Source organism: Vulpes lagopus, chromosome X (genome assembly GCF_018345385.1).
Source record: "Vulpes lagopus strain Blue_001 chromosome X, ASM1834538v1, whole genome shotgun sequence".
Lineage (NCBI taxonomy): Eukaryota > Metazoa > Chordata > Mammalia > Carnivora > Canidae > Vulpes > Vulpes lagopus.
In genome coordinates, this window is record NC_054848.1 from 84,299,657 (window position 1) to 84,326,502 (window position 26,846).

General features: G+C 42.2%; 1 protein-coding gene across 1 annotated transcript in view; it reads right to left on the reverse strand.

Annotated features, from left to right (window-relative positions):
* Positions 1-26,846, reverse strand: part of DCX (doublecortin) — a 138,739-nt gene that overhangs the window by 42,946 nt on the left and 68,947 nt on the right. The window contains exons 4-5 of the mRNA XM_041740461.1: positions 12,354-12,456; positions 10,220-10,357 (exon numbers count right to left, since the gene is read on the reverse strand). Of these exons, the coding sequence (XP_041596395.1) occupies positions 10,220-10,357; positions 12,354-12,456 (241 nt within the window). The remainder of the gene's footprint in view (positions 1-10,219; positions 10,358-12,353; positions 12,457-26,846) is intronic.

The window sequence follows — 26,846 nt, forward strand, 5'->3', positions numbered from 1 at the left end:
GGCTCACTTTAGTTAGGGATGCAAAAGTCAGGATTTGAACACACATCTTTCTGATTCCAAAGTCTATGTGTATTTCCGTTTGTTTTCAGTTTTTGCTATATCCCTCTTGCTTTTATAGGTGAATTGCTTCTGGGACTCCTTTGTATGACAACTTTCTTTTTAAAAATATTTTATTTAAATTCAATTTGCCAACATATAGTATAATACCCAGTTCTCATCCCATCATGTGCCCTCCTTAGTGCCTGTCACCCAGTTACCCCATCCCCTTACCCTCCTCCCCTTCTGCCACCCTTTGTTTGTTTCCCAGAGTTTCATGGTTTGTTTTCCTCTCTAATTTTTCCCCACTCAGTTTCCCGCCTATGACAACTTTCAGCTGGAGGAAGAAAGGGGGGAGAAAAGTTGTGGAGAAAGGAGAAAGGAATAGGACAAGGTAGAAGTAGACGCCAGAGCTTCTGCCCATCTACTGGGTTTTTATTCGACTTATCTAGCTGAGATTAGAAAGTATCTAGCAAAAACCTTCTTTTATTCATCAAACAGACTGGGTATCATAGACAATGTCATGAAACAGTAAGAGCCAGAGCAGCCAGCATGGCATGTAACTTCCATCACACCACTGAGCTCTATGGGATGATGGTATCTGTGTTAGGTCTGTTACTCCAAACAGCTGCTGCCCCTCAGCTAGGCAGCACAATGGCCAAGCTTGGCTCAGGCATACAGCTTGTCTCACTCGCTTCTCTGAATCATTATGCCTGCCCTTGCCCCAGTTCTTGTCTTCAAATGTTTGGCTCTGTCAGAACAGAGCAGGACAAACCCAAACAAAAGATGGCTGGCAAGGTAACTAGGCTGACTTACCTATTTATAGCGATTTAAGTGTAGGGGGGGGGGGAAGATGGGTTACCATGAATGAGGAACAAGATGGTTGAGTCAGTGCCCAAAGGACAAGGAGACAGTCCAATTTTTGTCCAATTTTGACAGCCAAGGACAAAATATGGTCACCAGCCAAGCAGAGTTGATGCTGAGCTCCTAGACTATGGATTCCCTTGAAATTGGGATACAGCTTGTGTAAGGTGGATGTAAGTAGCCCCAGGTGTGGCAATTATAGAACTGGCTGGGCAGTGAGTTAGACAAGTCATTATACTTTATGGGTTCAAGTTTGGATGGCCAGAATGGCACAGAAAGGAAAGCGGGGGAGCTTGGCATCTGCTTTGTACCTAACCTTTGCCAAGATACCAAATTGATAATGCTCATTCACTTAGCTCTGACTTTTCCTCTCACTCTAGTCCCAACACGGGAGCTCAACTCAAAATCAAGCCTGTTGGCTTTGGTTGGATGTCTATTTCAAAATATTGGTTGCTAAAAATAACCCCAGTCTAAAAAAAGGCCATGACAATAATTTGAGAGCCGTCTTAATAATTGCAGTTGTAGTTCTGTAATTGTTTTCAAACCATTTACCATATATGGATTCACATGATTCTCCTGATAACCCCAACAAATGATGGCCAGAAATTAGTGGCTTCCTTTTAATCACAAGAATATAGAGGTTCAGAGAGACTAGGACTTGCTTAAAGGGTATAAATTGCTTCTCCTCAATGGATAGTGACCTCCTGGATTTGTATATCATATGCCTCTCACCATGACCTTGTTCTCTGATTGGTTCTCTGTCTTGTCTTCTCTAATTCCCTAATGCCTTGCAGAGGGAGATCTCAATACATAATTCAGCCACTTCTTTATTTTTTCTCATATTGAGATGCTCAAAGTGTTCCTTCATTCCGATTCAAACATACCGTTTTCTCCCTATATATACAGGGAGTTTTTCTGGAAGGCCATCCAAGTAGAATCATGGTGGTTTCAACTTACTTCAGAACATGGCCAAGAGACGGAGCCTGTGGTTTTCACACACTCATTCCATAGAACCCCTGGGATGGGTGTCTGGACTGGTTTGACTAATTGTTTCTGCTTGGTGGAAAAGCTTGTGTCCCTCTCCCCAGACCCATCCGTTAGGGAAGCCAGAACTGAGGGCACAGAATAGTTCTTCACTGCTCTGATCCTAGGGCTGGTTCCCAGGCCAAATTTAATCACAGGTTGTGAGATACTGTTGCTTCAGGAGTTGGAATGGGGATTTTAAATCTATTTCCATCAGACTCTTGGGGCAGCATGCAGCTTTGAATCTTCTAAATAAGGAGAGATATAAGAATTTGCAAAACAAATATGTACACGCATTCCTGCAATATTTTGACACAGATCAATGTCCCGCAAGAAGAGAACATCTGTAAGAAGGCTGCTGGAAGTGCCAGGATTATTTACTGCAACTTGATAATGCTGACAATATTTATTTCCTGTTGAAGGTGGTTTTACTGAGAACATGTTTCTGGCGGAGGGAGCCTGTTGTCAATGCTCACTCCTGGTTTCATGGGGTAGAAACTAGAAAAAACTGCACTGATTTTACACATGTTTTGGAACCAGTCAAGGTTCTAAATCGTGGCTTAGCCTGGATGTGTGGCCTTGGGTGTCCCCCTAGCTTCTGTAGGTTTCCATTGGACCATCTGTAACATTTAAAGGGACAGAATACATGTCTCAGTTGTTGTTTTGAGGATTACATGACAGACTATCCATAAAATCCTTAGCTAAGTGCCTTAGTACATAGAAAGGGCTTTGTAACAATATCTTTTTCTCTTAATATCCCCACTACTAGAAATGAAGGGATAGAAGGAGCTATGCAATATATAGGCACTGAGTTAGGAAACCCCTTCTAAAAGGGATGATTTTTCAATCTCTGGGTTGAGGACTTTCTTTGGCTACCATGACAGGCATTAGAGGACTGAAGTTTTCCGGAGTGAAGCCCCTTGCTTTTGGTTTCTGCATTTTATTGCTGTGCTTCTGAAAACATAGCCCTTGCACATGGCCCTCTGCACTTCTCTTTTTACTCTCTCAGCCATTACGATGGAGGTGGTTCCTGAATGCAATGTGAAGCCACTGAAGGTTCTGCAGCAGTGAGGTGGGGGGGTTGTTGGGAGGGGGAAACAATGGAAATGTGTTTTAGGATGAGAAATATGGTGGCACCACACCAGATGCATAGTGAGACCGAGATTTGAAACAGAGATGCTACTTCGGAGTCTATGGAGTAATCCTGGCATCAGGTGATAAGGGAAAGGAAGGGACTCTTATGTGAGTAACGTGGAGATGTTTCAAACAACAGCAGCATATAGTGGACTTGAAGGATTAAAGCATAGGAAGAATCAAAGATAACTCAAAGACAGGCTTGACCTGGGGAATAGAATAGAATTGATCCTATCGTCAGACAGGGAGCACGAGGAGGAAATGTTTTTGGTTTTTAGGCACATTGTATTTGGTACATTTAAGTAGGACTGTCTGATAGGCATTCATGGGATTAATATCCAAATGAAGGTTGGGCTGGAAATGTAGACTTAACAGCCACCTCCCTGTACCCTCATATGTTACATTCATCACCACCCCTGCTCTTTTGTTGATGCTTTTTGCCCCTGTAAGAAATAATCCATTTCCTTATTGATTGAAATATAACCCTCCTGCAAGCCTCAGTTTTTCCAAGAAGGCTTCCCTTAGCACTTACTGCCATTACTTATCTTAATGGGCACTTAATGGGCACTTAAACAAACCATTACTGTTCATTTCTATTGAGCACCATGGTGCAATGGTTAAATTGTGGACTATGGAGCCAGATTGCCTGGGTTCAAACCACAGCTCTGCCACTGATTAGCTGTGTGGTCTTGGCAGATCACTCAGCTTTCATATGCTCTAGTTTTTTCATCTGCAAAATGGGGGTAATTGTGCCTATCTCACAAGGTTGTTGTAAAGATTAAATTGGTTTATACATATAAAATGGTAAGAACAGTTACTTGGCACATAATCAGAACTATGTATGTATTTGTAAGTAATTTATTAAATATATATGCATGCTGGTTCCCCAATTCTGAGTGACAGGGAATTCATATTTTCCTTTTCCCCATATCACCTGGAACTACGATGTATTGCACCAAAACTCTAGAGATAGAGATTTAATCGTATTTAAACACAAGTCCCAGACTACAGCAGGTTGACAGGACGACTATTACAGGGAGATGGGTCACCACCACCACATCCCATGCCCTGCAGGGTATTCAGTGACCCCAATTATATTGTTTGCTTCCACAATTTCCTAAGTGGTTCTCCAATAATGGTGGAAATCTTGCCTTAGATGCAAGGTAGTTCTCCCACGGAAACTAGACATAAGCTGTGGTTTTAGCATCAGAATGGAGGAAACATTTTCTCTTCCCATTGCTTTGCCAAGGGCATCACTTCCCCTTGAGTGACAGTAAGGAAGCCGATGGAATGTCTAGGCACTGGAAATAGAGGTGCCTAATTCCTTATAGCTGTGTTTTATGGAGCACAAAGCAAAGGACACAGATGCCACTCCACTCCCCAGCCTCTCCACATCCCTTGCCTGGAGGTGAGGGAAGGTGGAAGGAAGCTGAGAAGCAAGGGAGCAAGGACCAACCAAATGGGACCTTTCTATTTACCACTCTGGGGCTTTTTCACATCTTGCCTTAAGGACAGTGCAGGAATTGCCCGCCTGGAAGCTAGGACAGCGGGGCTCTGTCTCTTGGGTGCTAAATAGTTGCATGACATTGAGAAGACCACAGAATACTGAACCTCTTTCTATCTTAGTTCCCCAATCTAAAATTTTAAAAAAACTGGATGATTTTCCTTCCCCAATCTAGTTCATGGTGCTATCATGAGTGACAACTGAGGTGATGAATTTGGAAGTATTTGGCAAAGTGCAGAGCATTTCATCTATGTCCAAGACTGTTATCTTGAACTTCTCTTAGGGAGTTAAGTTACTGTGCTGGCTGCTACAGTACTCAGTAGCCACCAGTCACATGTTGCTTTTGAACATTTGAAGCATGGCGAGCCAGAATTGAGACGTGCTGTCATTGTAAGATACAACCCGATTTTAGAGAATGGAAAATATCTCCTTAGAATGTTACTTACATGGATTACATGTTGAAATGATAATATTTTGTTTTTTTTTGTTTTTTGGTTTTTTTTTGAAATGATAATATTTTGGATGTATTGAGTTGAGTCAAATATATTATCAAAACAGATTTCACCTGTTTCTTTGACCTTTTTAACTGTGGCTATTAGAAAATTTAAAATGATATACAAGGCTCACATTATATTTCTACTGGACAGAGCTGGTCCAGAGAGTCACACTCAGGAAGGGCAGAACAACCAGGTCTCTCCTTAGCCAACCCAAAGCAGCGTGATGGGTTGAGAAGTACTCCTGGATACAATTCTCCCATGAACACCCACACCCCCTTCCCCACTGTGTTGTGTCCCATGACCTCCCAGTACAAAGGCTGTATTTTTTGGTAGAGAATCCATTCTTCCTCCGGGCTTTGGGAACAGGGAAGATTTGACCTTCAGGACTAGGTAGCATAGGTTGGGGGAAGGAGGGTGGGGAATAGTGAGTTGCTACAACAATGACTTACTGAACAACAACGAACTAATTATCACATTACAATTCTCTCAGCCTACCAGGGTGGGTAATTAGCATCCTTGGACACTCCTTCAGAAAAAAAAAAAAGAAGAAGAAGAGGAAGAAAGAAAGAAAGAAAGAAAGAAAGAAAGAAAGAAAGAAAGAAAGAGAAAAGATTCCTTCCCAGCAACTAGCTACTTTGTCCTTTTAATTCAATTGAATTCAATTCAATTGGGGGTAGTTGCAGCAAAGGAAAAGTTAACACGTTAATGGCTGAAATGGAAACAGCAAGAAACATGCTAGAAAGGTATTCCTGTAGCTCTGAGGCCAGGCTTACCTTTTTTTGCCCATCAAAATGGCAAGTCTTGGGTTAATCAAAATGGGGGCACTGGACAAGCTTTCTTCAAATGCCCCATAGGAGACCTGTGGCCTCAGATTTGATCTGCTTACCACAGTTCCCTGTCCTACTTTAAAGGCAGACATGGCTAATGGGACTTGGATTCTTTGAGTCCAGCAGCTCTGCCCAGCGAGAATGAGAGCTCCTTCTAGCAATAGTATACAGATAACTGAATCCTCCCTTAACTTACATTTAGGGCTTAGCAACAAACATTCCATTTGGGGCACTCTCAGTATTGGCAGGAGTGAGCACTGAACTCAAAGGGAATAAAGTATACCAACTTGGATTTATTCATGGGAAGAACAGAAAAAAAAAAAGACAACTTAAGTACTAAGGAATCAAATTATGACGCAAATTACAGACCAGATCGCATCAATTTACTAAACCTCAAGGCAAACCAAACCCAGATATGAACTGAACCATGAATTGGATCAGATGTACATATATATATATATATATATATATATATATATATATGGATGTCTAATTGACTAATTTCTCTTATTCACTATTACCCTCCTCTGAAAGATTTGTTTTATTTCATAGCTTTAAATAAATATTTACTTTCTCCCAACTCCATTGCTCTGTTCTTTTTAAAAAATATTTGAAAACCTAGCAAACTTGCTCAAACCAGAATCAAACCTATATATTTTCTAATGAACTAGAACATCAAAACATTCCTTTAACTGACCTGAACTGAGCCAATGTTTCATTTGGTTTGAGTCCCTGCTGCAGAGGAACATTTTTGGCTGTCGTTTGCCTTCAAAGGAAGGTAGTTAAAATTCCCTGGAAATGGCCTATCTTTCTCAACCTCAAGTTACTCAGGTTGAATGAAAAAAAAAAAAAAGGTGAATCCATCCCCCAAGTCCCATATCCAAGACAGACTAACCCGGGATGGAAACAGGGTGGCACTGCTGTGTCCTAGAAACGAACAAAGAATTTCAGCCCCACTCTGAGAAACCTTATACTTGCTGATGCAAAATTATGCATTGTCTATAGCTCATCCTTCTGGTTATCCTATTCCAATTCTGTGAAAGCTATCGCACAGCTCTGTAAATTGGAAATAACTGATAATATTGGAAAATGATTTTTACCTGTAGACAAGCAACTTCTGTCTTAACCAAAATGGAAACCAAGTATTAGAGAAGGTAAGAAACTTGCTCCAAGTAAAAAAGCCAGGAAGTGATATCACTAGGCCTTCCTACACAGATGCCTCTCTCTCCTCTTACATATCCTATCCCCTCCACTTCCCAGCTTGAAATGGTCCTAAGTGACATGGAAATGGGAAAAGGAAAATGTGTATGTCAAATCCAAACCTTACCTAAAGTACTGTTTTGCCTGAGATCAGCTTTGCCCCTGTGGAATGTTCACTAAGTGGATGCCCTGGGCATGGTTCTAAACTACCATGGAATGGACAAGGTTACATTACATAGATCCTTTTACACTTTGGGGCTGAAATCATGTGGAAGATCTAGACACATCATCTGCAATGAGCTCAAATGTTCTGGAAATTGCCATTAAGCCAGCTAGACTACAGTTTGGCTCCATTTATGTTCATGAACTATCTGAAATAAAGACCTAAATTCTCTCTACTGAGAATACCACTTTAGATTTCTTGCTGGTAGGGAGTAGAGGCTGTTTGTAGTTCCGGTATCTGCCAAGTAAAGTCCCCATTCCCTGGCTCAAATTGGTCACTCTTTTTACTTTGTGTGTGTGAATATAATCTTCATTCCTTGTCTTTAGCAAGGGAGTTCTGAAGGAGCAAAAGCAGATCTTACCTGCCTTTGCCTTCATAGGGATCTATTACAGCTCCTTTTAATTTGACAAATATTCATTGAGTCCTCATGTATTCCTTCTCTGTCTCTAATATCTTAGAGTCAGTGAGGTGCATGGTTTCTTGAAGGGAAATTCTGTAGGTAGCATGCTGGTGATCAAGAATTTGACATATGTTTAAGCCATGTTTAATTACAGGTGGTTGTGTTCACATGTGTTGGATAACCCAACTGGATACAGTCTGCAGAGAATCTATTTACTTCAAGCTGCTGCTACCTCAGCATTTCACTAATAGGTTATGTGGTGGTTAAAACTAGGTCCACAAATTCTTGGAGGTGTAAAAATAGGTCCACCTCTCTTCAAGAGGTGAAGACTGATTCCTCTTTCCTTGAATGTGGGCTGGACTTAGTGACTGCTTCTAATGAATAGACTAAAACAGAAGTGACAGTATGTGGCTTCGGAAACTAGATCATGAAAGGCACTACAATTCTTGTTCATTCTCCTGAGTCACTGTCTGGGAGAAGATCGGGCCATCCTGAGAGTGGACTTTACAGTCCTAGTTGAACCTTTAGATGACTGTGGTCACAACCAACACTTTGACCTCAACTATGTGAGGGATCCTGCCATCAGAGAGCTAACCAATCCAAAATTCCTAACCCACAGAAACAATAAAATAATGTTTGTTCTTTTAAGCCACTAAGTTTGGGGGTGATTTGTTTCATTGCAAGAGATAAATAATATAGATTAGAAATTCCAGAAATGGTCATTTCTGAAAATATGACTGGCTAAGCAGTTACTGCCAGACTTTATAAATCTTGATCAAGTATTTAGAGTCCTTTTTTTTTTTTTGCAAGGCCTTGCCTGGAATTTGTACAAGTAATTTCGCTTTTCATCCAAGTGTTACAATCTAGGTATTCATAGAGTGAACAAAATAAATTGGCGTGGATAGATGTATGTGCTGTTTTGTACACTTCACCAAGATATCATCGGACACATGCACTTTTGTTCCTTTAGCAACTATTCCCTAAGTGCTAACTAAGTCTTTAGCACCATGCTAGGTGAAATAGGTGTTCTTACATGTCCGTTCACTCACAAACATTATTTGAGTATTGACTAGGACCCAGGCACTGTGCTCAGCACTGAGGATTCAAAATGAACATGACACCTTGCCCTTGAGGGGCCCAGTATTTAGTGGGAGAAGTAGACAGGTAAATACAGACTTTTTGACACAGTGTGGTGAATATTTACCCCAGATACATGAAGAACATGCTATGATATTGCAGAGAATGGAACTATTTCTAGTTGAGGTACTGAAGGATGAATAGAAGTTTTCAAGCAGAGAAGAGTAGGCTGGAAGGACGGCATTCCAGGTGTAGGGAAATGGGGTGTGCAAAGACATGGAAGTATGAAAAGCTCGAGCTGCTTCTTCACCATTTAGTTCCTTCTTCCCAAGAAAAAAAAATATGGCTGGTGATGTGCATGCTCCTGGCAGTGTGAGGCCAGCAGGACAAGCTGTTTTTCTAGGCCACAGGCATTTCAAAGCCAATAGGTTGCCTGAGCTGTCTCAAACTGAGGAAGAGATAAAGAGCATTTGTGCTTTCTGCCCCAAGGCTCCCAAACTCCCAGGCTAGAAGAATTCTCATGGAGAGCCCTGAGCCCTGGGACGAATGGAATTCTTCTGCACCATATGATTTCCTTACCATGAAGAACTCAAACTGTCTGTGCCTGGCTCTACTGAGCTTCTAAACTTGAACTTCTCTGGCCTTTTGCCTTTCAGATCACTGTCACTCAAACTGTGGGTGCAAGCTCCTGTGCCAGCTTAAGAATACAATGCTAGCCTTATCAAAAAAATTTGTGCTAGGAAAAAAGAGTCAGCTGAAGTAAATGTTTGCTTAGTGGCATAATTTGCATTTGGCACGAACTTCTAATCTTATCACAGACTGATAAATAGTTCATGGGTTGGCAGTGATCCACAGGTCACTTTTTTTTTGATCACTCACTATCCACTAATTAAATTAAATCCTGTGCGACAAATCTGTCCTTCCTTTCAGAACCTGGCCTATATATTTTGTTCTCATTGTGGGAATGATGCAAATATCTCATTTCTCTTTTTGTCTTGACTTCTAAAAGGTTCAAAGTCAAATTTGAATCTAAAGTGTATCAACTATGTTGACACTTTCGGGTGGCAATTTTCTTTTTACATTTTTGTTTTAGATTCTGGTTTTCTCCTTCAAATTTATGTTTGACTTGGTTATTTCCTTGGCTATGCCTTTGCTGGATAATGTTGAAGATGATGACTATGAAAACAAACATGACAATAAGCATTACAGCAAGCATGGCAAAGAGGCCAGATTTCTGGTCTGCATCCATCTGAGTAGACTTAGGGTCGTAGCTGTGTCTCCATGACTCCAAACAAGTTTGTTTAGTCTCTAAACTGATAGAACTGATATCATGGAGATACAGTGGTGTTCATGAGGAACTCATTCCCCAGCATGCAGAGGGTATTGGCCTCTGTAAATGAAGTCAGCGTGCACAGTTAGGAGAAGAGCACTCACCGTCTTGGTCGTTACCTGAGTCAGCTGGAGACTTGCTCCGGCGCATAGGGCCAGGACTCTTAGCTGAACTCTTCTGAGGAGTTGGAGATGCCTTTGGGCCAGCGGTGGCCGATGGGTTTCCCTTCATGACTCGGCATTCTGGTAGAAAAGAAAAGACAGCTTAGTAAAGCCAGGGGAGAAATGAGCCTTGGCATATTACCAACTTCTAGAAACTGGGATAACCACCACAGGCCAAAGTACCTAACAGCTCGAGACTACAAGGTGGTCCTTGTTGTCTGTAAGAATGACGGCTCTGAGGGGGAGGCATGGGAGAAACTTAACAAAAGTCATCTGGGCCAAGCCAGGTGTTTAAATCCCTGGATTATGGAAACAACAGAAGGAGTTGAAAAGCAGGTTGGGTGGGTTATTAAATAGTCAACTCGACCATTTGTGGACGACCCAGCCATGTCTCCAAATAGCACCTGTTGACATAATTAATTAATTTCCTCGGAGAAGAGATTGACAGTTCAGGGGCTGCAGCCACACAGATGAAACATCCATGAGTAATTTAAAGGAAGAAGAGGGAGCTACCATTTACTGTTCATTACAAGCCACGTATTGTAGTAGGACATATTAGGGGTGTCATGTCATTTTATAAATAGGCACTCCCACCACTACCAGCACCACCACCATGCATTTATAGAGATCTCTTTTTGACTTTCAATGCACATTATCACAAATTCGTATGCTGGTTTAATGAATAAATAAGCCAGCAGTGACTCTGTTGCTCGGAGCTTATAGAAAGCTCTTGGGCATGTAGGGGAGTCTGCCAAATGTTTCTGCTACTTTCCTCAACTTCAGTCTGCTATGCTTGGGGCACCTTTTCTATGCAGGTCACTCAGGACCCCTATTGTGGTCATTTGGGGGCACCGATTGTGCTAATGCATTAGGAGAATTATCATACTCGCTTTGCTGATGAGACTACAAAGAGTAAGCCTCTTGCTTAGGGCCACAGAGCAAGGGAAGAGCAGAACAAGGACCAGGAACCAAGTCTCCTAAGTCCCAAACTTTCCATTGTAGGTTTTCCAACCCTGTGCCATGATGCTAGGTAGTCTTTGGGCAGTCTTTGGACACTTCCTTGTCACCTCCTACTTAAAGACATATTGAAATATCAATTACCCAGAAATATTAGGGGATCTTTTCTGGTAAACCAAGGTGTTTTGTTTTGTTTTGTTATTTTGGAAATTGAGTTAAGCAGAAAGCTCATTTTTGTGTGTTTTACATCTTGTTTTGGTTGATGAACTTCAGTGATCACTGAGCTGGGGATGTAGAAGGCATAGAAAACTGGAAATAGCCTCGGATTTGTTGAGCTATTTTATGGCCATTTGTCTCTTCTCCAAGTGAACACAGGAAAAAAAAATGCCACATCTTTCAGGGTCTTGTCACTTGAGTGGTTTGTAAAGTCTATATTAATACAACTTGGTTTGCTTTTCTCACACGTTGCCCCTTATATTTGGGAAAGATGTTTTGAATATGCATTCTCATCTGGATCATATCCTAACCTTGTTGCTGTATGAGCTAATTCACCATTAACTTCCACATGGAGCCTGGACTCAAGCAAAGGGAGGTGGGCAGATGTTCACCTCCTTCCTGAGATTAACAACCTCTGGAATCTTGAGTCACAAAGCATGGGGAATGGGGCAGCAAGCCAGAAAGTGGGAAGAGGGAAAAGATTTGACACTAAAAACACAGTGGAAAATCTTTCTAAAATGGAATCATCAACATGAGCCAAGTCACTGGAGGATGTTGACTAGAAAAAAAGTATATGTATAATATCCAAGTCTGACCAGAAACGTTCCTTCCCATAGTCTGATTGCACCCATCAGCCCATGTGACACAATATGTGGTTCAAGAAGTATGGTCACTATTGGGATAGACAGTAAGTTTTACTGAGTTTGGACGCTGGGAATCTGCAACATTCAATCAACCTTTCACTTAGTGACTCATGTAACCAAACATACAGGAAGAAGACTAACAATATTTGCCCTTGAGGGTCCATGCACGGATGTTCTCTGGGCCATATGACCCCATGGAAATCCTAAGGGATAGGAGGAGGGAGAACAAAGGAACAATAAAATCCAGTGGTGGCGCTTACCATTTTCATCCAGAGAAAAGTCATCCTGAGCATAGCGAAATTTTTCAGGACCACAGGCAATAAACACATCATCATCTCCAAAGAAATCATGGAGACAGGTTACCTGCGGAGGAAGCAGAAACATTGGATTGACATGTGATTATCTTGTGACCATAAACTTCATATCATGTTGAAGTTATCATGAAGGGAAAAGCTTCATATTTGGGCCATCACCTTTAGCCCCCAGGGATCTCTACTTTGCAAACTACCAGCCCCTTCACAGCCTTCACAGCCCCTGTGAATAAAGATACACTGGATGCCATTGTCTTTCCATGTTTCATGGGTGGTAGTCTTGTTTCCATTGCATTAAGAATAACTTCAAGACCATGGGTCCTGGGTGGCTCAGTCAATTAATCAGCCGATTTTGGGTTTCAGCTCAGGTCATGATCTCAGGGTCATGAGATTAAGTCCTGTCTTAGGACCCGTGCTGGGCATGGAGCCTGCTTAATATTCTCTCAACTTCTCCCTCTGTCTCTCCCCACTCACACTCTCTCCATTAGAAGAAGAAGAAGAAAAGAAGAAGAAGAAGAAGAAGAAGAAGAAGAAGAAGAAGAAGAAGAATAGCTTTAAGACCATGTCCAAAGGGAATGTCTCCACCTCTGAATAAAAGTTCACAAGCAGATGGCCCTGCAAATGTTACCTTTTCTCAGACCCTCAAAGACAGAGTGCTCCTAGCCCAAATCTGGGACCAATGGTGTAAGCCAAGGCAGATAAGAAAGATCTAGAGCCTACAGTAGATAGACTCTGTGGCTACGCAAGATGTGGACGTTCCTCTCTTTATCTTCATGAGTTTTGAAAGAAGAGCACTGGTTCCTTACTGATTTGGATCCACAAAAATTGGACTTTTGCTAAAATGGACTAAGAACAGGGAAGTGACCCAGAATACCATTCCTCCCTCAAGAACAAGGTGGAAGCTGGGCAGAGGCCGGGGGGGGGGGGCTGTCCTGACCACTTAAAACTTAATAACGAGCAATGAGTCCCCATAGGCTTGAGGCTCTTCTCGTAAAGCCACATTCCCAGGATCCTTCCTGTCTTCTAGTGCCCTATGCATTGCTGCTTCTCCACAACAGAGAGATAGTCTTCCCAATCCGTTTTCTGCACAAAGAAATGAGGGTCCCTGGGAAAGTATGTTGCTCCCTGTAGTCTTCCCACTTCTCAGCCTCCTAATTACATCTGATAATTAGTCCAGCACACCAGGGAAATCCCAGGAGAAACCATAGAGTCAAAACATTCTTATCCCAATCCTTAGCTTGAAAGTGTTCAAAGCTTCTAATTGTTCTAAGCTACCCATTCAAGCTGCCAGACATGGCTTTCCAAAGGCACAGTGCTTGCAAACTAATAACAGCTTTCTGGGTACAGAGAGCAATATTTCACATTTGAAAAAATGTTTATATTAACAACATCATCCTCCACCCAGGGTCTATTCAATCCTCATCTGCCACAGCCAAGATGATTGCAAGATTTACACAAAGTGAGAGATGCTTAAAGATTATCCCTATTGTCTCAGCCTCCCAAGCATCCAGGAGATGCCAAGATAAGGGAGAGAGACTTGGAGGACTGCCAGGCTTGCTCCTATTAAGCCCCTTCTCTGCCCTGGGTCCTGACCTCATCAAATAGACCAACATCCCTCTTCAGCCCACTTGTCCCTTTCCCATTCATTCTGCAATCATGGAATAACAATTAGAGCTAGCACTAATTGAATGCTTATTCTGTGACAGGCACTCTGTTTAGTACTTCCAAATCTTTCATCTCATTTTGCTCCCACACCAAACTCTAGAGGTCTATATTATTATTATCACTGTTTCACAGACAAGGAAGCTGAGACCCAGAGACAATAAGTAAGTTACTAAGGTGGAAAGTAATGAAGCCAAACAAAGGCAGATCTGACTCCAAAGCCCATGCTTTAGGCCATTCAGCAATACAAAGCACTCATGCATAGTTCAGGCACTGGGGAAATGGAGATGTGTAAGACTCAGTCCATGACTTCATGGACTCACAATCTGATGGAGTGAAGATACTCAATATAGTGTTGTGAATGCTAGGATGTAGCATTTCAGTGTAGTGTCATGAATGCTGGGATAGGAGTTATCTGTAGGTGCCATGGGGTATTCTTAGTATCAAATCCTTAGTATCCCTCAAATTCTTAGTCTCAAATGACATAGTCACTGGCTGGCATTGTTAGTACAATGAGCATCCTGCATATTGTCCTAGTAGTGAATCCAATGACAGGCCACATGACCCTGCACCCTGCTGCAGTCTCCAACTGATGTCTTGGACCTTGGCTCAAGAAAACCTGGAACCCTTAACTCTGATACGTTATGTGTCTCTAAATTGTTTACCCCCTGGCACCTCCTTGGCCCTGAAGATCTCTGCCAAATCCTCATGTTCAAGGTTGGCCCTGGCCCTGGCCCTGGCCCTGACTTTAGTTTTGGTCATAGGCTTAGCTAAGCCTCATCCTTGGGTGTTCCTCTGGTAGTGGCCTCTAGGGTATAGCACTTTGTTTCAAGACCTGCCTGTATTCTCATGAGTATTCACCTCATCCTTCCCAGTAGAGCACAGGCTTCCTGAATGTAACAACCAAGTTTATCCCTTTCTCTGTATCTCCCCATGGCTCCTGGTAGAGTGCTTATTACATGGTGAGAATTGAGTGAGGGCTGTTTTTTCCTCAACCAAATGTAAAGAAAATAAGAAGGAGGCTTTGTAAGGATATACAAAGGCAGAAAAGTTGGAACAAAAAAGAAATTAATTTTGGCAGACAATAGGAACTAGCATTGAAAGGTTTTGAAAGGTAACACAAATACACAAATTTAAGAATAAGAAAGGAATAATGATTATGCATTCAGAAGTTCTTCTTTGCATAAAAATGCTAATTAGTTTGAAAATTTAGATGAAATGAATGATTTTAAATGAAAATGTAAATAATGAGATTGGTTCAAAAAGAACTAGAAAATCTCAACCAACTACTGGCCATGAAAAGAATTTAGCAAACACTTCAAACATCAACCCGGCCCCCAGAAAGCACCAGAACATTCATTTTGGAGGTGCTTGTGGAAATTGCTTCCCAAGAAGAAAAACCAAAAGCTCTAAAGCAGTCATTGCAGTGACACACCATGAGATCCTATTGTAGGCCAACAAAGCCCTCACAGATTGCTCTGGGGGTTGCTGTTACAATGACCCACCCTCCTCCAACCCCAAGCCTTTTTGCCCCCACCCAGGCTTTGGGAAAAGCCTTTGGATAACCCCTCCTTTGGAGAGCTTCTAAGAAAGGCAAAGCCCCCTATGCTTCTGACAAACTCACAATGGTGTGGCTGGCTTCGAAAACATTCATTTTGCAATCCAGCTGTTCCGCATCAGGTTTCTTGAATGATCCCTCCCTACATTTTACTGGCTCCCAAACGTAGACAAGTTCACACTGTGCATGTGAATACCCAGCTTTCCCAAAGGCCTCGGATACTGAGACACAACAGCCCTCCCTACCTTTGTTACAAAGTTGGGGAAATAGAAGGCTCTCCCGTCTTAAATATGAGGAACCCAATACAGACAATCAAAATGGCCCAAGGTTATACACAGATGGCTCATGGCAGAGTAGAGACTAGCATTCAGGTGTTCTAATTCAATTCAAGGCAAAGCAATTCAATTGCCTGAGAGAACATGCTTTTCCTAAAGCCTGATGTCAAAGGCTTGCAGATAGCCTAAAATGGGAGAGACCTCCTTTGTCCTAATCAATGCCTGATATTCATTAGAATATTTCACTAGCTTGTAAAGAGAAAGTAAAAAAAAAAAAAGAAAGAAAAGAAAAGAGAGAGTATCTGTATGGATCATATTTTGAATCTATGGACAACAAGATTCCTATTCACCACTGTAACTGGCAACTGAGTATGTGGTAGAGAAGGAGGACAGGAAGAAGAAGGAAGGGAGGAGGAGAAAAAGAAGAAAGAAGAAAAGAAGGAGAGAATGAAGTGTAAGAAATAATTTCCAAATAAAACTCACACTCATATCTGCTTTTTAAAATTCCATGGGGATCACTGCAACAGAAAGTCCTCCTTAGGGCAGCCCTGGTGGTGCAGCGGTTTAGCACTGCCTGCAGCCTGGGGTGTGATCCTGGAGACCTGGGATCGAGTCCCACATCGGGCTTCCTGCATGGAGCCTGCTTCTTCCTCTGCCTGTGTCTCTGCCTCTCTCTCTCTGAATAAATAAATAAATCTTTTAAAAAAAAAAGTCCTCCTTAGCTTAGGTGGCAAATGCATAATTTTGCAACTGAGTTTTTTAGATAAAATTTCCATCATTAGGTGGCAACAGAAGTGGTAAATATAATAATCATTATGATACCACTTACAGGGTCTTGCTGACATCAGCTTTTATATAAGTCACACGTGGGTCTTTAAGTCAGGGACAAGAACACAAAAGCATGATGCCTGTCTTTGTAATTAATCAACTGCCAGCACAAAATCAATAAAATAAACTCATATTAGCATTGAACCACTAACTCAATTTTCTTCCTTAAAAAAATATTAGCTGAGAATGACAAATTCACTTTGTGGCTTTATTTAAGCTTGTTTAGACTCTCCACATGTCCAGATGCTGGCAGTTAGGTCTTAAAGATTTATTTATTTATTTTGAGAGAGAGAGGAATGGGGGAGGAGCAGAAGGAGAGAGAGAAAACTCAAGCAGACTCCCCACTGAGCATGATGCCCAACGCAGGGCTCGACCTGAGACCCTGAGATCATGACCTGAGCCGAAACCAAGAGTCTGACACTTTAACCCACTGAACCACCTAGGCATCCCTGGAAGTTGGCTCTTATAGAGTAGTTTCTACATTTCATGATCTAAGTATTCAGCAAGAAATGTTATCTCAGGAAGTAAGGTCTTCTGTATGTATGAGACCCATGTGCAACATGCAAAATATTTTCACTGAAAGTTCAATTCCACTAATATTCCTTCATGAAAGCATTTACTGCAGCAAAGGATCTCTGTGAGAGATACACACATGTACCATAAAAGGCCTCTGCTTTCCAAGTTGCCAGCATAATCAAGTCAGAACCACACAAATAATTGGAATATGAGGCCAACTGTTGTTAGCACTATTACAAAGACAAGAAGAGCAAGGCGAGGACAGAAGACAAAGAGAACAATTCTGATCATGAGAGAAGCAGGAAGAGAACGTGAGAGTGGAGGAAATGCTAAAGAATCTGAGTCTTGAAGGATGTGTGGGATACAGGTGGATGGAGATGGCCAGTATATTCCAGGTAACTGAGGAAAGGCAGGAACGTGTCTTTTCTTATGAGCCCTAGAAAAAAGGACTGGCATCTTACTGACTACGGTCCCAGAAATTCTCACTCTCCAAAGCGCAATTGCCGGGACCCATCTACCAGCCTTGCAAACAAAGCATACAGTTGCCTACTGGTGAAATGCAGGGTGAAGAGAAGGACAGATGGCATCTATGGGAAGAGGTGTGGCCCTGGTGGTGAAGAAGAGGGAATCCTGTGGGAAGTAAGACAAACCACACCGATTTTCCGATCTTGCCAATGGTATGCCCAGTGCATAGAGCATGGCTGGAAAGCTTTGCAAAATGAGTTAATGAAAGATTCAGTAAACATTATGGATACAGCATTTTCTAAAAGTTACCACCATTCTTATTCTGGAACATTTCCTGCCGGTAGCCCTGGTTGGGCTCCAGAGGTTGGCACAAGGTTGGCTTGGTGAGCTGAGACATTGTTTTTGAGACAGCCCTAGCTATCTTATCAACGTTGTTTTTGTAGTTATCTTGAAGTCTTACTTGCAGTTTCTCATGACATTTTAACCTGGGCAAACAGCTCCTTGGTTCTGTAGGACCTCTATTGGCACAGATATGTTTATTCAATGTCTTGAACTTCCATAAAATTTCTGGTGACAAAATAGTGCCACTGGCATTTGTAAAGTATTTTTTACTGTTTTCAAAGTACCTTCACATTTATGGTATCTTAAGTTCTCTTCCACACCTCCAGTTCTTTCCTCAACTCAATCCAATCAAGCTTCCATCCCCCTCGCCTCACCAAGGCTGCTCTTGTCAAGGTCAACAATGACTTCCATGTTATCAAATCCCATGGTTACATCTCTGGATTCATCTTAACCTCCTGGCAACACCGGATGTAAGCTGAGCAAGTCCTCACCCTTAAATACCTGCACCTCTTAGCATCTGGGATCCCACAGCCTTCGCGTTTTCTCCTACCTCAACCACCTTTGCTAGATTCTCTGTTTCTTCCAGACCGCTCCATTTTAGAAAGCCCCAGTGCTTAGGTCTCAGATCTCCTCTCTTCTTCATTTCCACTTATTTACTAGGTAATCATGTCCAGCCCCAAGGCCTTACATACTATCTATATACCAATGGCTCATACATGAATAACTCTAGGCCCCTCTTATCACTGAACTTGAGACTCATATATTCGACTGCCTGCTTGATAGCTCTGCTTAACCAAGATGGAGGGATGGGGATCCCAGATTTAAGTATATCCAGGATTAAACTCTTATTTCTCTTCCTCCTCTCTAAATGGTAGGTACCACAATTCCTCCAGTTGCCTAAACCAGAAACTTGGAAGTTATTTGTTAACTAGTGGTCATATTTTCTGCTCCCTATTGTCACGTCCTAGTCCAAGATCTAGTACAGGAACCTCATAACCAGTCTCTTGGCAGTACACCCCCACCACTTCCTACCTATAACACTTGTACTGCTCCCCATACCCTGGCCAAGGCAGTATTTTAAAATTTTAATCAGGCATATCACTCCTCTGCTTAAAATCCTTCAGCCTGACCATCACAGATAGAATAAACCCCAAACTTTTGACCTGGGCTATACAGTATCTATCTATCTATATCTATCTATCTATCTATCTATCTATCTATCTATAAAAGATTTCATTTATTTATTCATGAGAGACACAGAGAGAGGCAGAGACACAGGCAGAGGGAGAAGCAGGCTCCCTGCAGGGATCCCGATATGTAACTCGATCCCAGGACCCCGGGGATCACGACCAGAGCCAAAGGCAGATGCCCAATCGCTGAGCCACCTAGGTGCCCCTCAACCTTTTATACCACACATGCTTACCGGCTCCAGTCAGACCAGCTGCTTTCTGCCACTCAAACACATCAAGACCTTTCCTGCTTCTGGGCCTTCCTCTGGAAGTTTTCTCTACCCAGAGGGTGGAATATCTTCCCAGATGTTCACAGGGCTAGCTGCCTCTGGACAATCATATCTAACGAATCACATATTTTAGTCCTGTGACCCTCATCTTACAGGCTGTTGTTTCTTAGACTCTTAGTTCATTTATTTCACCCCCACAAATTAGCCATTATTGTCTTAATGACTACACAGTTAATATTGTTCTGATTTAGCTACATATCTACCAGTTCATTTGCTCACCATTCCTTGTTACACCTTAGATCTTTCTCCCCTGGGGTCATTTTTGAATTAGGCACTTGTTAGACCTTCCTATTCTGTATTTTGTGCCTCAACCTCACCTTTGTATTTTCCACCTTCTTATCTCTTGGTGCTCCATTCTGGGAAAAAAAAAAAAAAACTTCAGATCTGCCAGTTCACTTTTTCTCTCTTCAGATGTGTTTAATTTGCTGTTTGGCCCACTCACTGAATTCTATTTCATTTCTCCCCAAAATTTGCCTGGTCATAGCTGATAAACTCTTTGTCTTATCCCATTTGGATTACATGTTTTGTTTCTCGAAACAATCCATCTGGAGTTGTTCTATGTCCTGTATCTGATTAATTCTAGGATCTGAAGTCCTTTGGGAATCCAAATCTATTGTTTGTGCTAACTCTCTCTTGCAGTGGCTTGTTTTCTTGTATGTTTGATACTTTTTTTTTTTTTTTTTTTTTTTTATTGTGAGCTCCTATTCAGTGGAACCAAGTCTTGGGAAATCCTGAGGGGGATCTAGGTTGGGGAATGCTTTCCTCCAAAAAAAAGAGACTTGGATTTGCTTCTGCCAGGTGCCAGGAGGCACTAACAATATGGGGCCACCTTTTCTCAACTGTGCATTCCCTGGGGACATGAAGAGGAGAGATTTGAACTCCAGGCCAGTGTCAGAATGAATGTTGCAAACTCTCAAGGCAAGGCTCGCAGCAGCAGCCAGGCAGCAGAATGAGCAGTGTTCTGGCTTATTCTGTTTCCCACCTGGAGCCATGCAAAGATAGACAAGTTTCCAGGTATGTTTCCAATGTGTCTCCTCTTCAGGATCTTGGCCCCTAATGTCAAGACTGCAGGTTCAGGTCCCTCGCTCTTCAAAGACCTTGCACACCCCACATTTCCATGAATATCCAAAGTGCTGGGCTCCACTTATGGGGGTTTGCCTCCAGGGAAGCCCATGTTTTCCCATAATGCCTGTGGGTTCCTGGCTCCTCTCCTGCTTTTCTTTTCTGCAAACTTACTAAAGCATTTAAAGATGTTTGCCGCAGGTTCCTCAAAAAGATAAGTGTAGATTTGCCATATAATTGGGTTCCTGGACCCAATTTCAATGTGTGGGGCTGGAGGTAGAGGTGGGATTCCTCTGCACTTCCAATAAGCAATGCTCCGACACCTGCAGGGTTCTGACACTATCAAGAGGTAAGGTCAGAACCAACAGGCTAAGGGTTCAGTCCTCAAAGATCCCCGCCACTCACCCTCACCTTCCACACCAGATGCAAGTCTCAAGTGCAGGTAGTTACCTGTGCTTCTGATTGACTGACTATAAATCAGAGGTTAAATTTCCTCAGATTTTGGTAAATATGGCCAACTTGCTTGGGGTCCTTTAATGCTGGCGGACAAGTAAGGGGACCCTTTGACCCTCCTAACCATTGGTAGTACTGCATTAAAATCTCTGTTTTGGGGTGCCTGGGTGGCTCACTCGGTTAAGCATCTGCCTTCCACTCAGGTCATGATTCTAGGGTTCTTGGATGGAGCCCCATGTCAGGCTCAGCAGGGAGCCTGCTTCTCCCTCTCGCTCTGCGCCCACTTGTGCTCTCTCTCTCTCTCATTCTCTATCTCAAATAAATAAATAAATAAATAAATAAATAAATAAATAATAATAAATTCTTAAAAAAAGAAAGCCTTTGTTTTAACCATATGCCATTTTATTCATCCCACTTTTTAATAACCATCAAAAGATTTCCACCCTGCAGGATGAGTCCTATGACTCTTTCCTTTGTCTTTTTGTTTCTATCAATATTTGCTTTGCTCACCTTATTTCTCAGGATAGCAGTCCCCCTTTATCCACAGGATCCATTCAAAGACCCCCCAGGGGATGCCTGAAACTACAGATAGTACCAAGCCCTATATATACTATGTTTTTCCTATAAATACATACCTGGTATAAAGTTTAACTTATAAATTAGGCACAGTATGAAATTAACAACCATAACTAATGATAAAATAAAACAATTATAGTAAGATACTGTAATAAAAGTTACATGAATATGGTCTTTCTCTCAAAATACCTTGTGCTGTACTCACCTTCCTTTTGAAATGATAAAATGCCTACATGTTGAGATGAAGTGAGGTCAATGATGTAGGCATTATGATGTGGCATTAGGCTACTGTTGAGCTTGTAATGATACAACAGGCAGTGGATAACTGAAACCACGGCTACAGGGTGGGGAGGGAGGGTAAGCAACTGCTGTAACCATTTCAAAATTTCCACCTTGGTGGAAAGAGTCCCTTGACTCTCCCCTTGGCCACTCTCCATTCCCTTGTTAATGAATCTAATGTATTAATTAGTATCTGTAAGACCCCCCAAAGGGAGGTTTAGATAACACTTTTGCTAAGGCTTCCCAGATTGTTTTTTGGTTTTGCAGCAATAAGGTTATATGGGGTAGATATACCCCAGATAAAAGGGGTCCCCTTAACTACAGCATTTACCATGACCTGGGTAATGGGTATATTCAGCAAGTGAATATCCTGATCATCATAAAGCTGGTCCCACATGGCATATATACAAAGCATATCAGCTGCTTCATGCTGTGATTGTTCCACAGTGAGCTGAGGGGCCCACATCGACCCAAACATGCTCTTGCACTCAGAAGCATTCCACACCTAGAGACACAGCTCCTAAATTCGTTGCTCTCATAATCCATTTCAGTAAAAGCGCCCCAGGAAGCTGATGATACCGATCCATGAAATGAAATAATCCCTTCACACTATATTCCCTGGTTTCAGTAGTTTCTTGGTTTTGCCCTTCCCCCATGTAGACTACCTTCTTGGTGACCAGAGGTCTCACAGGGGCTTTCCGTTGTCCTTGCACAATTTTTACCTTGCAGGGGTGGGAGCAGCTTTGAGGCTAGTGGCCCAAGCTCCAATTCACTGAAATCTGCATTTGGTCTAGCATCAAGGTCTGATGCACTATTGTCTTTTACTTTTAGTTTATCTGTTATAGATAATGGTAACCAAGGGCCTGAATACTCTGCCTTTCTCTTAGCGTGCACTTCCATATGCATCAGTGAACCATTCCCCAGGGGTTGGAAAAACCTTTACTTTCCACTGGTAACTTTCACCCCAAGTATGGAATTACAGTGCAGCTACTGCTTCAGACCTTCAGACTGTGTGGCCACCCAAGAATTAAAGGCTAATCATCTACTCCTTTTCCAACCCTTATCTTCCCAAACCATATGTTTCCATGAGCCAGGTCCCTTCTAACAAATCCCACATCACTAACACCAACTACAGAGTTCTGGTTACCAATTCCGATGTATGGGTACGGGTATATGCTGGGGGGTTCCCCACACCAACAAGCAGTTCTCAGCCATCAGCAGGGTGCCTGCAATTCAGCTCCCTCCTGACACTATCTACCCAGAATAGCATCAGTTCTTATAGGTTAAGGGCTCAGTCCCACAAGACTACCCCCATTCTGGCACTTCAGATGCTACTTCTGACCAATGCATTGGCTAGAAATCAGAGCTTCCCACGACCCCCTCCTTGGGTTTGATTAATTTGCTAGAGTGGCTCACAGAAATCAGGAAACCAGTTTACTCACTATATTACTGGTTTATGATCAAAAGATATAACTCAGAAACGCCAGATGGAAGAGATGCATAGGGTATGGGGAAAGGATACTAAACATCTGAGCCTTCTGAGTGTGCGGTTCTGCCTACATCTCCATGTATTCACCAACTGAGAAGCTCTCTGAACACTCTGTTTGGGTTTTAACAGAGGCTTCTTTACTTAGGCATGATTGATTATATCATTGGCTATTGGTGATCCATTCAATATGCAGCCCCTTTTCCCTCTCCAGAAGTCTGGGGGCAGGACTAATTACCTGGTTGATTTTCTTGGCAACCAGCCCTCTCCTTAGGCAGTTTCCAAACGTCTCTTCATTAACATAACAAAAGATACCTCTGTCACTCATCCCTTAGGCTATATCCCAAGGGTTTTAGAAGCGCTTTGACAGAAATAGGACAAAGACCAAATATAAATATTTCTTATAAATGACAGTATCACACCATAAGACCCAGCACATCCACGTCCAGGTATATACAAAAAAGAATTGAAAGCAGTGACTCAAATAGGTCCTTGTATGCAATGTTCATTAGAGCATTATTTACAATAGCCCAAATCCAAGTGTCCATCTACAGACTGATGGGTAAACAAAATACATACAAAGGAATCACACTGTACTCATACAATCCAACCACAAAAGAAATGCAGCTCTGATACATGCAGCCTGGGCCTTGGAAACATTATGCCAAGTGAAATAAACCAGACACAAAAGGACAAATACTGTATGATTCTACTTATATGAAATATCCAGAACAGACAAAATCATTGAGACGCAAAGTAGATTAGAGGTTCCCAGAGGCTAGGGGAAAGGTGGATTGGGCAGTTATTACTTAATACTTACATAATTTCTGTCTAGGGTGACAAAAAAGTTCTTGAACTACATAGTAGTGATTGTTGAACAGCATTGTGAGTGCAATTCATTGCACCAAATTGCACACATAAAATGGTTAAAATGACAAATCTAATATATATTTTACCACAATTAAAACCCTTAAATAATGTAATATATCAAAAACAATCATTGAATTATAGATTTCAATGGATATGAATTATATATCAACAGAGTGGCTTAAAAAAGAAAAAGTATAAAATAATTTGTTGCAATTTAATCAGGATTTAGTTGTATTGTAGCAGGGAGGCTTTTTAGGATACTTAGTCTGCCATACTGCAGAGGCAGAAGTCAACTTTCATCTTTTCAGAGAGGGCTTCCTTATCTCCTGATCTCAACTAGAACCACCACCACCATCACAGAAGCTCCAAAACAACAGAGCCCCCATCTATCTTGTCCACTGAATCCAAGTGTAAAAAAAGTCAAACAGTTAAAAAAATAGTATCATCCAGAATAGCAAGAGTCTAAGGATCTTTAAAATTACATTTTAGTTTTATAATTAAGAATATTACAGTATGACAAGGTTATTCTAGCTCACTAGTGATCATTGTCCTCTACACCGCATTTTAGACAAAGTCATAAAAGATGAAGATTGACCGGTTTACTGAGTTCTGGATCTATTTGCTTTCTAGTTATTTGTATAAAACAATGAGATATCAAGCTGCTCCCCCACTGAAGACCATTTCTTAAGCACCTTAGCTGCCCTACAGGTTTTGTCCTATCTCTTTCTCCATCAAAGCATCCACTCCTTGAAGGCACCGACCATGTCTCTAATTTCCTTCGTCTTGCCTCAAGTTGCTTAGGTTAGCATGTGACCCATTCCGAGAGCCTTAGGAAACAGTGTTGACTGGCTGCTTATGATGGGAGAGATTGATATTCTGTTCCCACTATCTTGTGCCACCCTCTGGGAGTTCTATGCCCCTGTGCAATCTGCTCTACCGATTCCTATGGCAAGTCACAGCGAGGCTGACTCCCTGGGATCCTCCAGCACTAGACCTGACTGGGCTTTTCTTTTTCCTTGCCTGGTGAAGAGTGACTGGTCCTCAGAAGCTCTTCTCACAGGTCTCTGGGATGTAAAGTAGCATATGAACCTTCAGGAACAGGTTGGGTTTCTGTCAACGGATGTCTCACAGCCAACGGGGACTCTCCTTCCACCTTCATTCAGGAATTTCCTCCACAAAACTGAAATCCAGGTTCTCAGATCTCAGCTGGGCTATCAGCCCTCCAAATTATTCTTTCTGCCTTTACCACAGTTTATCTCTGAATGGCCAAAGCTCATAATGACCCTTTGTTGTTTGGCATTTGTCAAGTGATCTCACCTCCTACCTCCTTTGGGTCATTAGCTGCATTTCTTTTTAAATGAATGAAGCATGAAAGCCCATCCAGGTTAAGTGACTTGTGCAAGACTGCAATGCCAGTAGTCAGTTACAGAGCTGATACCAGAACTCAAGACTCCTTTCCCTCTTACACACTGGATACCTACATTACACGGCCAAGGCACTTACTTCATAGGTGGGGAGACCTGCATGAGGAAATCTAGTAGAGCACTGTGGGTAGTATGAAACTACGTGTGCCCTGGGCAAGAAGAGCAGGGAAGGGGAGACGGGAAGGAGCAAACTTTTCTACCCTATTTTACCAGAAGCTGGTTGTGATTTAATAACCTGAGCTAGGCAGTGCCAGCTCCCCTGGAAGCCTGGCAACCCCTCAATGCTCAAGGGTGTTTTTTCCTTAGCTTTTCTTTGCCATTTTCCAAGAGTCTCTGTGTCAGCTCCCACTGGGGGCCTCATGGGGATGAGAACAGCTGCAGAGGCGCTGGAGTTGGGCTGCTGAGTCCATGCCCAGGACCGACACCTGCCCTTCCACGGGGCCCTGGGGACAAGTTGGCTCAGAGAACCTGGGACGAGACAGAACTCCATTCATCAGAGAGAACTGGGGTGGAAAAACCGTGCTTGATCCCTTGGCACCACTAAGCTCTAAGGTTGGCCCTGAGCCCCACACAACTCCAGATTCTGTTGAGCGGGGTCAATTAAAATAAGAGAGTGTATTTGTAGGGCCCATTGCAGTTATCAGTTGCATTTAATGAGTTATCTGGTGTCTACTATGCACAAAGTATAGTGGAAAAACAAATTTGGAATTCAGTAGAGGAAGGAAGGGTTTGTTTCGAAAAGGAAGTTAATGTCTTCCTAGATACTGGGTTAAATCCTGCTATTGACTCCCTGTGGAATCAGATAAGCTGCTTCCTCCCTGGGCCTCAGTTTCCCCTGTTGTAAGGTGAGGGTGCTGGTCTGGAGCCTTTGGAGGTCTGTGTCTTTTTTGTGTCATGAGCCCTTTTGAGGATTTGATGAAAGCTATGGATCTTCTTCTCAGAGCAATGCATATCTGTAGATAGATAGCCAATTTTTCATATAATTTCAGGGCTTAAATATTTCTCTGAAGCCCATCTATAGATCCTAAGTTAAGAACCTTTGGACTAGTTGATTTGCAAGGTCTCTCCTAGCTCTGACACTCTATGAAACATTCCAAGTTGGACACAGTTAATGAGCAGAGACACCA